At 39.6% G+C, this 13,126-nt stretch overlaps 1 protein-coding gene across 2 annotated transcripts in view; it reads right to left on the reverse strand.

Annotated features, from left to right (window-relative positions):
• PHACTR2 (phosphatase and actin regulator 2) overlaps positions 1–11,835 on the reverse strand; it is a 98,387-nt gene extending 86,552 nt beyond the window's left edge. Inside the window, exon 1 of one of the 2 annotated variants that reach the window (XM_087939939.1) lies at positions 11,533–11,835. In XM_087939939.1, the coding sequence (XP_087796065.1) occupies positions 11,533–11,698 (166 nt within the window). In that variant the 5' untranslated portion in view covers positions 11,699–11,835. The remainder of the gene's footprint in view (positions 1–11,532) is intronic. The other variant, XM_087939950.1, reaches the window with a different exon arrangement.
• Positions 11,836–13,126: the final 1,291 nt, after the last annotated feature.

Raw genomic sequence — 13,126 nt, forward strand, 5'->3', positions numbered from 1 at the left:
CCAGCGGCACTGACAAAAATCACCAGTCAATTGCAAAAGGCAGCCTTAATTGGAACAATCCACTTCTCTTCTCCCTATATACCAATGACTACATCTCAAACGATCCATCTGTTAAAATACTGAAGTTTGTTGATGACACAACAGTGATTGGTCTCATTCGAGACAACAATGAATCTGCATAGAGACAGGAGGTTATACAACTTGCCTCATGGTGTAACCAGAACAATCTGGAACTGAACACACTCAAAACCGTAGAAATGGTGGTAGACTTTAGAAGAAACCCTCCCATACTTCCACCTCTTACAATACTAGACAACACCGTATCAACAGTAGAGACCTTCAAATTTCTAGGTTCTACTATATCACATGACCTAAAATGGATGCCTAGCATCAAAAAAGCACAACAAAGAATGTTCTTTCAACTCAGAAAGCTCAAACTGCCCAAGGAGCTGCTGATACAGTTCTACAGAGGAATTATTGAGTCTATCATCTGCATCTCTATAACTGTCTGGTTTCGTTCTGCAACCCAACAGGACAGACACAGAGTTCAGAGGATAATTAGGACTGCAGAAAAAACAATTACTACCCATCTGCCTTCAGTCGAGGACCTGTATACTGCACGAGTCAAAAAGAGGGCTGTGAAAATATTTACAGACCCCTCACATCCTGGACATAAACTGTTTCAACTCCTTCCCTCAAAACGATGCTATAGAGCACTGCACAACAGAACAACTAGACACAAGAACAGTTTTTTCCTGAAATCCATCACTCTGCTAAACAAATAATTCCCTCAACACTGTTCAACTATTTACAAAGTGTGCACTACTATTACTGTTAATCATCTCATTACTCCTTATCACCCATCCCCTCCCACTTGTGATTGTAGGACTGTAACTTTGTCGCTTGTATCCTTACGATTTATATTGACGGTTTCCTAGTATGATTTGATTGTTGATTGTATCCTACCACTATCATTAAGTGTTGTACGTTATGATTCTTGATTCTTAACGAATGTATCTTTTCTTTATGTATACTGAGAGTATTTACACCAAGACAAATTCCTTGTGTGTCCAATCACACTTGGCCAATAAAGTATTCTATTCTATTCTATTCTATTCTATTCTATTCTATTCTATTCTATTCTATTCTATTCTATTCCATTCCATTCCATTCCATTCTATTCTGTGATGATACCTTTAACACCATCAAAAAACATCTGCCAATTCCAGGTCTTGCAAAAGATTAGATAGGTGCCAAATACAGTTTAAACATCTGGCTGTCTGAGCCACGAACCATAATAACAATAATACAGCACTTTGGCCATTTTAAAAGATGGGAGAACATTTTTGGCAACAAATATTCTTGGCAAATATTTGTTCAATCTGAACCTTGATGGATACACTTTCAAAGGGACTTGTGCTTAGATCTGGCTGGCAGAATATATATTGGCATCACAGGCAGACAATAATGGCCAAGCTTACTGAAGAACATGAAGTTAACAAATCTTTTGCCAACCCTAGGATATAAGGTGGAGCTATAAAGGTGTCCACAGTGAGTGGTTAAAAGAAAAAAAGTTGAGCTTTGATTACACTGTCATGTCACCTTTCACTTTTTTAAACTATATCTTACAGACATCCCAGGGTGGCAATGTAATAATGCAAACTTGCTTGTAAGGAAGTTTTAAGTGACAAGTTATTTTAAACCTTTGAACCTACATATCTAAATATAAAAGGGAACATATTAGAAAAAGCAAAATACCAGGAAACAAAAGGAAGGGAAGCAACAATCAGGTATACCAAATCCAAAACAAAATCAGCTTAGTTAAAAAAGTTATTTTTATCTGCTGGAATAAAATCTTGGATTTCAGAATATGGCCAGAGTTCATTACAGGGGAAAATAGTTGGAGAAGGATTATTCAAAACTGAAGATGGTGATCTGGGTCCAGATTCCTTGGCTGTGATGTATCCTGAGTACAGGTAGTCCTCAATTTACAACAGTTTATTTAGTGACCGTTTAAAGTTACAACAGCACTGAAAAATGTAATTTATGACTATTTTTCACAGTTATAACTATTTGTAGCATCCAGGGGTGGGATTCTACAGGTTCACACCTATTCACTAGAACCGGTTGTTTACATTCTAAGCAGTTCAGAGAATCAGTTGTTATAAGAAATTACTGGCCTAATCCTGTAAGGAAGGCAGGAAGAAAACATTTTGGTGTTGCTTACAGAAACTGCCTCTCCGTTAACCCTTATTACATTCTTGGCAGGACTAGACTTCCTGTCTCTGGAACTTCTCTGGAGTTTTTTTTCCTCCTTTGCTGGTACTTTGCTTGTGTGGAGTGACCATTCAAAGTTACAATGGCACTGAAAAAAGTGACTTATGACCGTTTTTCACACTTACAACTATTGCAGCATCCCCACAGTCATGAGAGACCAGGCGAGGAGATGCGTGCCTCAATGTGAGTGAAGTTGAGTTGGCCACCCCCAGCCAGTCACATGACCACCAAGCCATGCCCACCAACTAAGCCACGCCCACAGAACTGGTTGTTAAAAAATTTGAATCCCACCCCTGGTAGCATCCCATGGTCATGTGATCAAAATTCAAACACTTGGCAACTGGTTCATATTTATGGCCGTTGCTGTTTCCCAAGGTCATGTGATCACTCTTTGCGACCTTCTCACAAGTAAACTCAATGGGGAAGCCAGATTAATAACAGGGATACTAACTTATCAGCTGCACTGATTCACTTAACAACTGTGGCAAAAAAGGTCATAAAATGGGGCAAAACTCACTTAACAAATGTTTAACTTAGCAACAAAAATTTTGGGCTCAGTTGTGGTTGTAAGGACTGTATTGCCACATGCTGCATGTATGGCGGGATACCTCACTCTGGAAAGATTTGCAGAAAATCATTGTACTGCAAGATGGGGTTACAACATGAGCAGCAACCACAGACTGTGTTTCTAGATCTTCAGTCAGTTGCTGTCCATAAGTATACCAAATATGCAAAATAGATTTTTTTTCACAATGTTGCAAACCTGAAGTAAAGTATATGTCCAGTTCAAATGCTGCTATAACTTATGAATTAATCCAAAGAGCTAAGATATATATGTAATCATAATAATAAAAGTTGGCTTTGGATGGCAATCTAACTTTATGAATCTTTTAGACATGTATCTCATATATCAAAATGCACCAAATCTTTTTTCTCAGAAAGTTCTGAACCTCCAGATGTTTATTCAAAAGGCATACTACTATTAAAATCTGCAAAATGTGTGCCAAAAAGTTTAACCTTAAAATGTTACAAGTTCCAAATTATTTTGTAGTTTATATCTGGACATACAACTATCCAGAATTACATCTCTTCTTTAGGAATATGCATTTGATTTAAAAAACCCTTTTTGAGAAATTAAAAATTCAAGCTGGCATTTGATATTACAGTAAAAACAGTTTACCTATCAGTGTGGCAAATGCTCCATCTAGTGAGCTAATTCTGCACAGCAATCTTTTGTCATAATTGTAGTAATTTTTAGTATATAATTTAGGCCTTTTTTCTACTAGGCTCTCTTCAGAGATTTGGTACCACCAGCAGCCTCTATAATATCTCTTTATCTGAAATATCTTCAAAGCATTACTAAAAAATGTGAGGAAACATCAGATTCTCACAAGCAACAGTAAAATATGGAACAATGATGCTACTCATTCCACAATAAACCCAAATGTCTATTTGCCCCTACATTTATATCAACAGCACATCATAGACACCAATAATTCCACACACAAGATTACAGGTGGCTTCACGTGCTGTTCTTTCATCTGCCGGTAATGTCCCTTTAGATTCCATTGAGGGCAAAGGGGACAAAAGAACTAATGGATACAAATTTAGTCTCAGGACTCAAAGCAAGGACAGAGTATTATTAGAGCCTTTTAACCTTCCAGGGAGAATGGTGACTCATGTGGTTAGGACACTGGATTGGAGGTTAGCAAGGCTGCGTTTGAATCCCAAGTACTGCTGCATGGTGGGGTGAGTTCTTGTCACTCGTTCCAGCTTGATGGGGACATGAAAGTAGCCCCCAAGAGCATCCCCTGGGCTACAGTGATGTCACCAGCTAATCCTTTTAACCCCGAAGTGCCTCAAACGGTGCCTCTGACACGAATGGGACAGGATATCTTCCAGAGCACTGTTTTTAAAATCTCAAGATAGCAGTTTCAGAAGAACCAAACGACACCAGCATTATAGACATGAGAAACTGCATAACTCATATTAAAAGGTTTCATGCTACCTCTAAAGATTTTAACAACCACAACGGTGTTTTAATCTGTTACTTAAGGAAATACTTATAATCTGAATCATGCGTATGAATCTTCACAATCACTCTTTCTCCACCACCATCCACCCAGCTCAATGTAAAGCCTGTATCAGTTTAATCTTATCAGAAAAACGTATGCCTTTAAAGAAATTGTATTAGTATGAAAAGCTATTACTAGACTCCTTCTGACTTTTTGCAGCCATAATACAGCTCTCTTCCTACAATGTCTAGGATAAAATAGACAAAATGGAGATCAGAGAATAAACCCTCAATTTTGAAAGTTGTACTTCCTGAGCCCAGTCATTTCTTGATTTCAGAAAGAAACAGGAAATTGCAAATATGCCCTGGGAGCAGTTAAGCCAGAATTTACATATAAAGACAATAAAAAGTTCATTGGTACTTGTTCTGTCCCTTTTACTTGAAGTTGTTTTGCAGATAGATTCAATTTTAGGTAGAAATTTATTGTATGGTTGAACAAGAAACTTTATGATACACAGTATCCAGAAAGAGGAAAGTTGTTATCTTTAAAGAATATATGCAACCATAAAACACAATTTTTAAAAAATGGCTAAATATCTTCTAAAATGTAAAAGGTATTTTTGAATCTACATAAAGTCAAAAACATCAGGATTGAATACAATAATGTAACTTGATATAATTTGTCTATCATTAGTTTACATTGTCCAATTACGGGGTACTCAATTTGGTTTCCCAATTTGGTTTCTTATACTGTACAGTACATGTGTCATGCTGACTTGAAATTGATGCAAATGTTTATCTAATCATGGCAGACCAACTTCTGATTTGAAAAGAGCACTACATATTTAAAAATAATTATTTTCAAATGCATTCTTTGCCTTTTGTATTAGTTTATGTGTATATTAACAACAGAAAGAGATACTATATTTTTCTATCCCCTATATTCCAAAGAAAATTTTCAATACAAGTTCTAATAATAGGGCAATTCTGAATCCCAGACAAATTATGTTATATTACTTGGCTGTTCCCTTAGGACTACTAATAAAAAATATGTATGTATGTTTTCTTAAGTTTTCACGGGTACTTACATGTATGGTATTCAGCTTTGTTCGGGTATTTTCCCACGTCATTGTAGATGTGGGAAAATACCCGAACAAAGCTGAATACCATACATACATACATGCATGCATGCATGCATACATACATACATACATACATACATACATACATACACTTTAGATATAAATGTATATAAATATAAATATAAGATTAGCATAATATTTAACCATAGTAAGTACTGTGTTTTGACATCAATAGAAACCTTAAAGCTCACACACCTGCACTCCAAAATTGCAACTCAGGGCCCAGAAGAGATTATACTACCTGAGACTTCTCAGGAAACAACTGAATGGAAAACTGCTGGTGACCTTCTACCGCTGCACTATAGAAAGTATTTTAACTTATTGCATCTGTGTATGGTTTGCCAATTGCACAGTGGCAGATGGGACAGCACTCCAGAGGATTAACATCATTGCTCAGAGGATCATTGGTTGCCCTCTCCACTCCTTGGAAGAGCTTGATAGTTCCTGCTGCTTTTTAAGAAAGTTCAAAATATTCTTAAAGATCCATTTCATCTTGAGCACCCTTTTTTTTAAACTAATACCATCTGGCAGACAGTACAGGGTAATAAAAACACCGAACCGGTTGTTATACTGGTGGAATCCCACCCCTGAACAAAACCCTTGAGTTAGAGAAAAGGTTAATATTTGGGGTAAAAGTAAAATCTGTATAGCTTTCAATTTTCTACATGATAAATTATCCTACCAGGATTGAATTCAATCCAAATATGGATCCTCATAAGTCCAAATTTACCACGTGGATTTCTGACCTGTTTTTAAATACTATAAATTGGATAAGTACTCAAATAAATGACATAGCAATTTGATGTAATATTTTCCTCGAGTTCTTGTTTTTATCATGAATTTTTCAGTTTTGGATTTGTCAATAGGACTATCAGATCTTGATTTCCAGTCATATCCACCCCATTCCTGTATATTTATTTCCTGTACTTAATGAAACCTACTGTGTACCTAGAACAGCATGCATAGGATTATCATTGCCATTTTGTGCAGAAAACCATCTAGACAATATCAATATAAAGCCAACCATTTAATTGGCTAGTCTACTTAATGAGGTCTACATCTTAGCAGAACTCTATAGACAGATGGTAGGATATTGTTTTCTATGCGGGAAATACCAATTATCTGTTTAGAGATGCAAAGATTATACAGAATGATAGACAGATGGATTCTGTGAATCATTGCCAGAATAGCTTTTAAGGCATATTGTATTGCTAACCAGAATTTTATCATGAACAGTTTCTTGCAGCAATTGATGCATTTCTTAGTTCTGTGCATAGTAGTGAAGATTACAGTCAATAGATTGCCCCAATATTTTGATGTCATCATGGAAGGAAGGTCACATTTCTCTTGCACAGCAGTTCCAATGCAAAATTCTAAGAAACATTGTAGAAGACATTGGCTTACCATTAGAATCCAGCATGTCTATTTTTGAAGGGATGGAAATATACTTTTAATATCATCATTACAGCTATATAATGCAGTATAAAAAAATTAATAAATAAACTATATATACAAGTCGAGTGTCTTCAATTGAAAATGAACTATAATTGTGATACTGCTCCAAAGCAGTGTTTTGTCTCTATTTTAACCTCACAATTCTAACTCATATAAAAGAAGTAAACATTATTGAATTGAAATTGGTTATTTACTAATAGCTTTAGTAGCTGCATTCACATATAATTATAAGCCAGACATGCTTTGTTGAACATGGTTCAAAGTGAGGACTATTGCATTCAACTGTAATGTGTGAAGTTTGCACATATCACACTAAGCAAGAAGCAAGTAAACAACATTGCAGTTTATGTATTGCACAAACCCAAATCAGTTTGGAATTGGGCAGAGTCTAAATTGAATTGAATAAAGGAAAACAATGTATAAGAAATAAATCCTCCATCCTTTTATCCAAACTATCTGTCTTCTTTTTCATGTACTTTAAAGAGGCCTTGTTAAAATTTATCTTTTTATGATTTCCCAATACTGTTTCTTATTTCAATTCCTTCTTTAAAAATATGATTTACTAAGTAGAAATTTCATCATGTTAAAAATTGTTTCTTATCTGCACTCTTGTATATTTTTACTGTGTACAATATACTAGTTTTAAAGTATCTTTCCCCCTACTCAAAATTAGTATATGATTACGCTTACCAGACAGTACTAATCCACTTGGTCTACACCCTTTTCCAATCCAAAACAATGTCAATCAGTATTAGCTCTCCTTTACTTTTTTCTTTCCTAAACCTTTTCCTGCACTGCTGGAGCAGCAGTTAGGCCTTATGATATCTGCTGCTGCCAACTATCTATTTTAAACACCCCCAAAACTTTCTGTTTCAGATATAAATAAAGACAGAAGGAGGTTTCCCATTTATCTTCTATAAAAACTCTCCTTCTGAGAATATCAGAGATCAGGAATGCAAGAAAACATTATACCCAAACAAAAGCTTCGGAAGATTCCCGAGATAACCTTTCTGGAGGCAGTAAGTAAGGGTTCTCTCTCGAGCACTGCTGAAATCTGAATTGAAATAAAAATGGACGCTTTAAAACAGAAGAAGAAAAGGACTTAACAAAATTGTATGAAAGTGCTTCTCTTCAGCCAGCAGTTCCTTTTTCTGAAGTGTAGGTCTCTATGCAAATGTTTAACAATTAGGAGGAGATATCATTGCAAAGTTGTAATTTTTACACAATCAAGCATACAAGAAGCTCAGCCTTGGAAGTTGACAGGATATTAGGATCTGTCACTCTATCTGAGTACTACCTATCTTGCAGGGTTGTTATTGCAGGGGGGGAGGAGTGGAAATTAGGTCTTATATTCACTTCAATAACAAATAAAAATAGTATCCTATACTGAAAATAACAAGCTCCGGAAAACAGATCTATTAACTGGTCATTAGATGGTAGCAAGAGACAATGAAAACACCAACACATGTCTCCCATCTAGTGGTTGGTAGTCTCCATTTTTGCACCCCAGCCCTCATATGTGGGAGGCATGTGGAGAAGAATTAAGCATTACTAGATATTTAATGTACTGTATTGTAGTGATTGTTTTTAAAAGCTAAGAAGGACCAATGGAAGCAAATAATAACCCTGTACAAAGATTTTGGTCTTTTTAAAATTGCTCTGGTTCTTCCTTGGCGCCTCCCTCCCAAAAGAAGGTACAGACCAGTGATGTCAAATTCGTGGCCCGCAGGCCAGATGCATCATGCACTGGCCCTGTCCCTACCCGGTTTAGCGAAGGTGAAAAAAGCCCTGATATATCACATGATGTCGCCGTGACAATACAAGTTTGACACCCCTGGTATAGACAGATATAAAGTAGGATGCAGCCATATATCCAGGGGTGGGATTCTACCGATTTCTACTGGATCAGGTGAACCCCTTATTCCTATGTTCACCTTGCTCCAAACTGGTTCGCTACAATGAGGAAGTGGGCCAGCCTGCCCACCCCTGCTCTTTCCTGTGCTTTATGCCTTGTTTACAGCAGTGGTCACCAACCAGTGGGCCGGGGACCCCTGGTAGTCCGCATGAAAATTTTGGTGGTCCGCAGAGAAATGTCACCCCCAAAGTACCCCCCCAAAGCAATTAACCCAGGCTGCGCGGAAACACAAGGCTGTGCCACCCACATGGCCCATGGGAATACAAGGCTTGCGTCGCTTGCATTGTGAACAACATGAGGTAGTGAGGGGAGGGGGGAAAGGGCGGAGGGGGAAAACTTAGCCCACTTGCCCCACACACCTGGCCTGGCCACCGGGCTGCTTCTTTCCACTTCTTTCTTCTGCTGCTTTTGGCTGCACACAAGGAAAGCAGCAAAAGTCTTTCTTTCTCTCCCCCAAACTCTGCCAGAAATGAGTCTTTGGAACCCTGCAAGGCCTCCTGCTCCAAGAGGCTGCGCAGGCACAACAAGTCTCACAAAGACTCCTTTCTGGCAGAGTTTGGGGGAAAAAAAAGAAAGACTTCTGCTGCTTCTGCTGCTTTCCTTGCATGAAGCCAAAAGTCTCTCTCTCTGTCTCTCCCCCTGAGAACAAAGCTGGAGACAGTATCCTGCAATCCCAAATAAAGAATGATCAACCAGTAGGAAAACAGGGTTGGGAATTTTCCTGCAGACTTTTGGGGGGATTTTCCCAGGGTCTCTGGTCTGCAGGATTTAAATTTATGAGTTTGGTGGTCCCTGAGGTCCAAAAGATTGGCGACTCCTGGTTTAGAGCACAGCTGATTCGCACGGTAGAGCAATTTGATGCACCTCAGCTGTTTTCATCACAGAGACTGCAGTTGAAGATAAGTATGGGCTTGTCTTTTTTAAATGAGCGGAGCATGTGTTTGGCGCAAACATGCGACCACCGAACCAGTTGTTTTATCAGTGGAATCCTACCCCTGCATATATCTCTAGCCATGTTTTGGGAAACAGACACTCCATCTTCAGCTTTTATGAATAAAGAGTAAGAATGTCCAACAGCCTATTTAGTGTAGGCTCTTGGTTCATATCCTTTCCCTCTGCTGTTCCTACTGAAGTTTAATTATTGTTCACAATATAAAATTTTGAAATTAGTTCTTATGTTCTCTCAGCATGTTAAAAATATTATATAAAGCAATAATCATTCCACTTCTCCTAAGGATTCAAAATAGTATGTTTTAAAATTTAAAAGGTCTCTTCCTGTACCACTATAAGTAGGTCAGTATTACTAAAACAATTAAATGGAATTTGGGCATGTCAGATTTTTTAACAGCTTGTCATGCTCATGGTCTATTACAGAATCCATTAATTTAGAATATGCCTAAAATTTATACCAAAGCATTTTTTAAAAAAAATCACATCTTTGTTCTCCATTCAAGTTTGACCAGTAATTATGCCGTTCACACACTCACCCATATAATTATATCAATTCGCTATCTGATTTGCTAGGGATATTCCAGTTTTTAACGAAGTGCATTTAGTTGCTTTAAGAGATTAATTTGTATTTAAGAAAATCTGAGTCTACCAATTAGTTTTGCTATTTTTAACCTAACCTGTTAACCACTAAGTTCAACAGCCATACAACTTGCAAACGGTTCAACAAGCTTTCCTGTCACTGCACACCACATGAAATATTGCTTCTTGAATGCAACCCAGGCAGAGTCACCTTAATAAGGGAGGTGGGTGGGATAAAAACTTAGTAAATAATAATTTAATAATAATAAATACGCAGTGTCTCCAATTCCATGTAAAAAGTTCTAAGGCCAAGACCCTGTAGGAGACACTAATAAATGAGGATAGCAGTCTTCCAATATTTGAGGGGCTGCCACAGAGAGAAAGGGGGTCATGCTATTTTCTAAAGCGCCTATAGGCCAGACAAGGAATAATGGATGGATACTGAACAAGGAGAGATTTAACCTGGAAATAAGGAGAAACTTTCTGACAGTGAGAACAATCAACCAATAAAACTGCTTGCCCTCGAAAGTCATAGGAGTGCCATCACTTGAGACCTTCAAGAAGAAGAGGAATAAAAGCCATCCATAATCTTCTGCTACACAAGTTTATTCATCCAATCCCTATATATTTTCTCTTAAAAGAGAAAGGAACAATACAACCAACAACACTTAGAGCCGAATTACTGGGTAGAGGCTATCCCGGGGCTGGTAAAAAGATTAATCTGGAGACTAAAATCAGTGAACAACATTCAGCCCATGCCATTGTTTTCTGGAGATAATTGCAGGATATCCCCTGAATTTTCGCCTGCCAAGTAGCCAAGAAAAGCCAAGAAACCCAATCAATCAATCAATCAACCAACCAACCAACCAATCAATCAGAGTAGAGCTGGAAGGGATCTTGGAGGTCTTCTAGTCCAACCCCCTGCTTAATCAGGAGACCCTTTACCATTTCAGACAGTCAGTACCATTTCAGTCTTTCCTTAAAAACCTCCAGGGATGAAGCCCCTCCAACTTCTGAAACCCTAACTGCCAAGAAAAGGGTTTATGTGAAAATCAAGGGTTAGCAGATGGGAGCTGCCAAATTCGGGACGCCAGAAAACTCTCTTTGCAACTCTCCAAATACTGCGGCCAGTATTTCCGCAGCCCACCTCGGGTCGCCCGAAAACACACACACACACAAACACACACACACGGCCCTACCTGACCCTGAGAGCGGCGCTCGGAGCAAGGGACTCTTCCTGAGGGTCCGGAAAGCGGAGATATCGCTCTGGGTGCGGCCTCTGGGTGCGGCCTCGGTGGGACGCGGCAACCGGCGAGGCGAAGGAGCAGCCGCTTCGGCTCCAGGGCTGCCCTCTTTCTCCTCCATCTCTCCCGTCTGCTCTCTTCCTCTCGCGGTCCCGGAGCGGTCTGGGCGCGCTGGGCGCCTTCTTTCGCAGCAGGTGCAGCGCCTCCCTCGAGCAGCCGCCCGGAGCAACCCGAGGGGATCCGCGCGAGAAAAGTTTTGACAGGAAGGGACCGCCCCCACTCGCTCAGTTCCCTCGCCGTCAGCCCAGCTGCCGCTGCCGCCGCCGCCTTCATTGCCGGGAGTTGCCGGTCAGCCGTTCTCAAGGGGGCGGCGTCCTTCGGGGGCCGGGAGACCCCTTCCCCCCCCTTACGAGCCGAAAGCCAGAGCCCCAGGCGGGAGGTGAGGGGTGGGGGTGGGGAGGAAGAGAGCCCTCCCACAGATCCCAACTTAGCAAAGACAATCGCAGGGAAAGAAAGTGGTGACCTTTTCCTTCCTCCAGCGCTGAGATGGGGGCTGCGTCCATTTATTTGAAAAGAGGCGTGGTTGCCCTTTGATGACCCTTTGAGGATTTGCCCTTGGAATCACGTTACATGGGGTGGGGTTTTTTTGGGGGGGGGAATGTTTTTTAGGCAAGGCATGAATTTTGAATGCGGTGACGGGCTTGTAAGGGAAATTGCCTTCCAGTAAAGTATCCATGAGCAACAGATAACAGATAATCAGAGTTGGAAGGGACCTTGTAGGTCATCTAGTCCAACCTCCCCCCCCAAAGCGGGAGACGTTACACCATTTCTGACAATGGGAATCCAATCTCTTCTTGAAAATCTCAACTGATGGCACTACCACAACTTCCAATGCCAATGGTTGATTGTTCTGTCAGAAAATTTATCCTTATTTCCAGGTTAAATCTCTCCTTGTTCACAAAACATAGATAGGTGTGTGTGTGTGTGTGTGTGTGTGTGTGTGTGTGTGTGTTCCTTGCCTTCTTTCTAGGGCTGAGAGAGAAGGACTAGCCCAAGGCAGCTGGCTTTGTGCAAAGTCAGAACTAGAACTCCCAACCTCCTGGCTTCTAGCTTAATGCCTTGGCCACCACCTTATCATGCCTGACATTAGGTGTCTAGAAGAGACCCAAGCAGCAATTTAATGGCTTGTGTGTTTTTTTGCGGTCCTGTGGATCTACCTGAAGTTAGAAATATGGCAGGGTTTTCCAGGATGGGTCCTTTTGGGAAGCAGAATTCTGTGCTTCTTTTATGGTCTTTTTGCTTTAGGTAAAATGTTAATTTGCCCAAGCCTCTTAAATATGGGTTTTCTCTGTTTGAACCCTGGCTTCATTTCAGTTTAATATCTATTCTTATGTTTATTTTTCCCAGTCTTCCTTATCTGATTTTTGGGGTTGAGTATGATGTACTGTATCACTTTTTAGGGATAAAGAGGATAGAGAAAGGTTGCTAATAAATAAATCGGGGTTTTCTGTCTCTGTGTGTCATATCACACTAGAATTCAGAATGCTTG

Source organism: Pseudonaja textilis, chromosome 1 (genome assembly GCF_049901715.1).
Source record: "Pseudonaja textilis isolate UNSWEBS1 chromosome 1, rPseTex1.2, whole genome shotgun sequence".
NCBI lineage: Eukaryota > Metazoa > Chordata > Lepidosauria > Squamata > Elapidae > Pseudonaja > Pseudonaja textilis.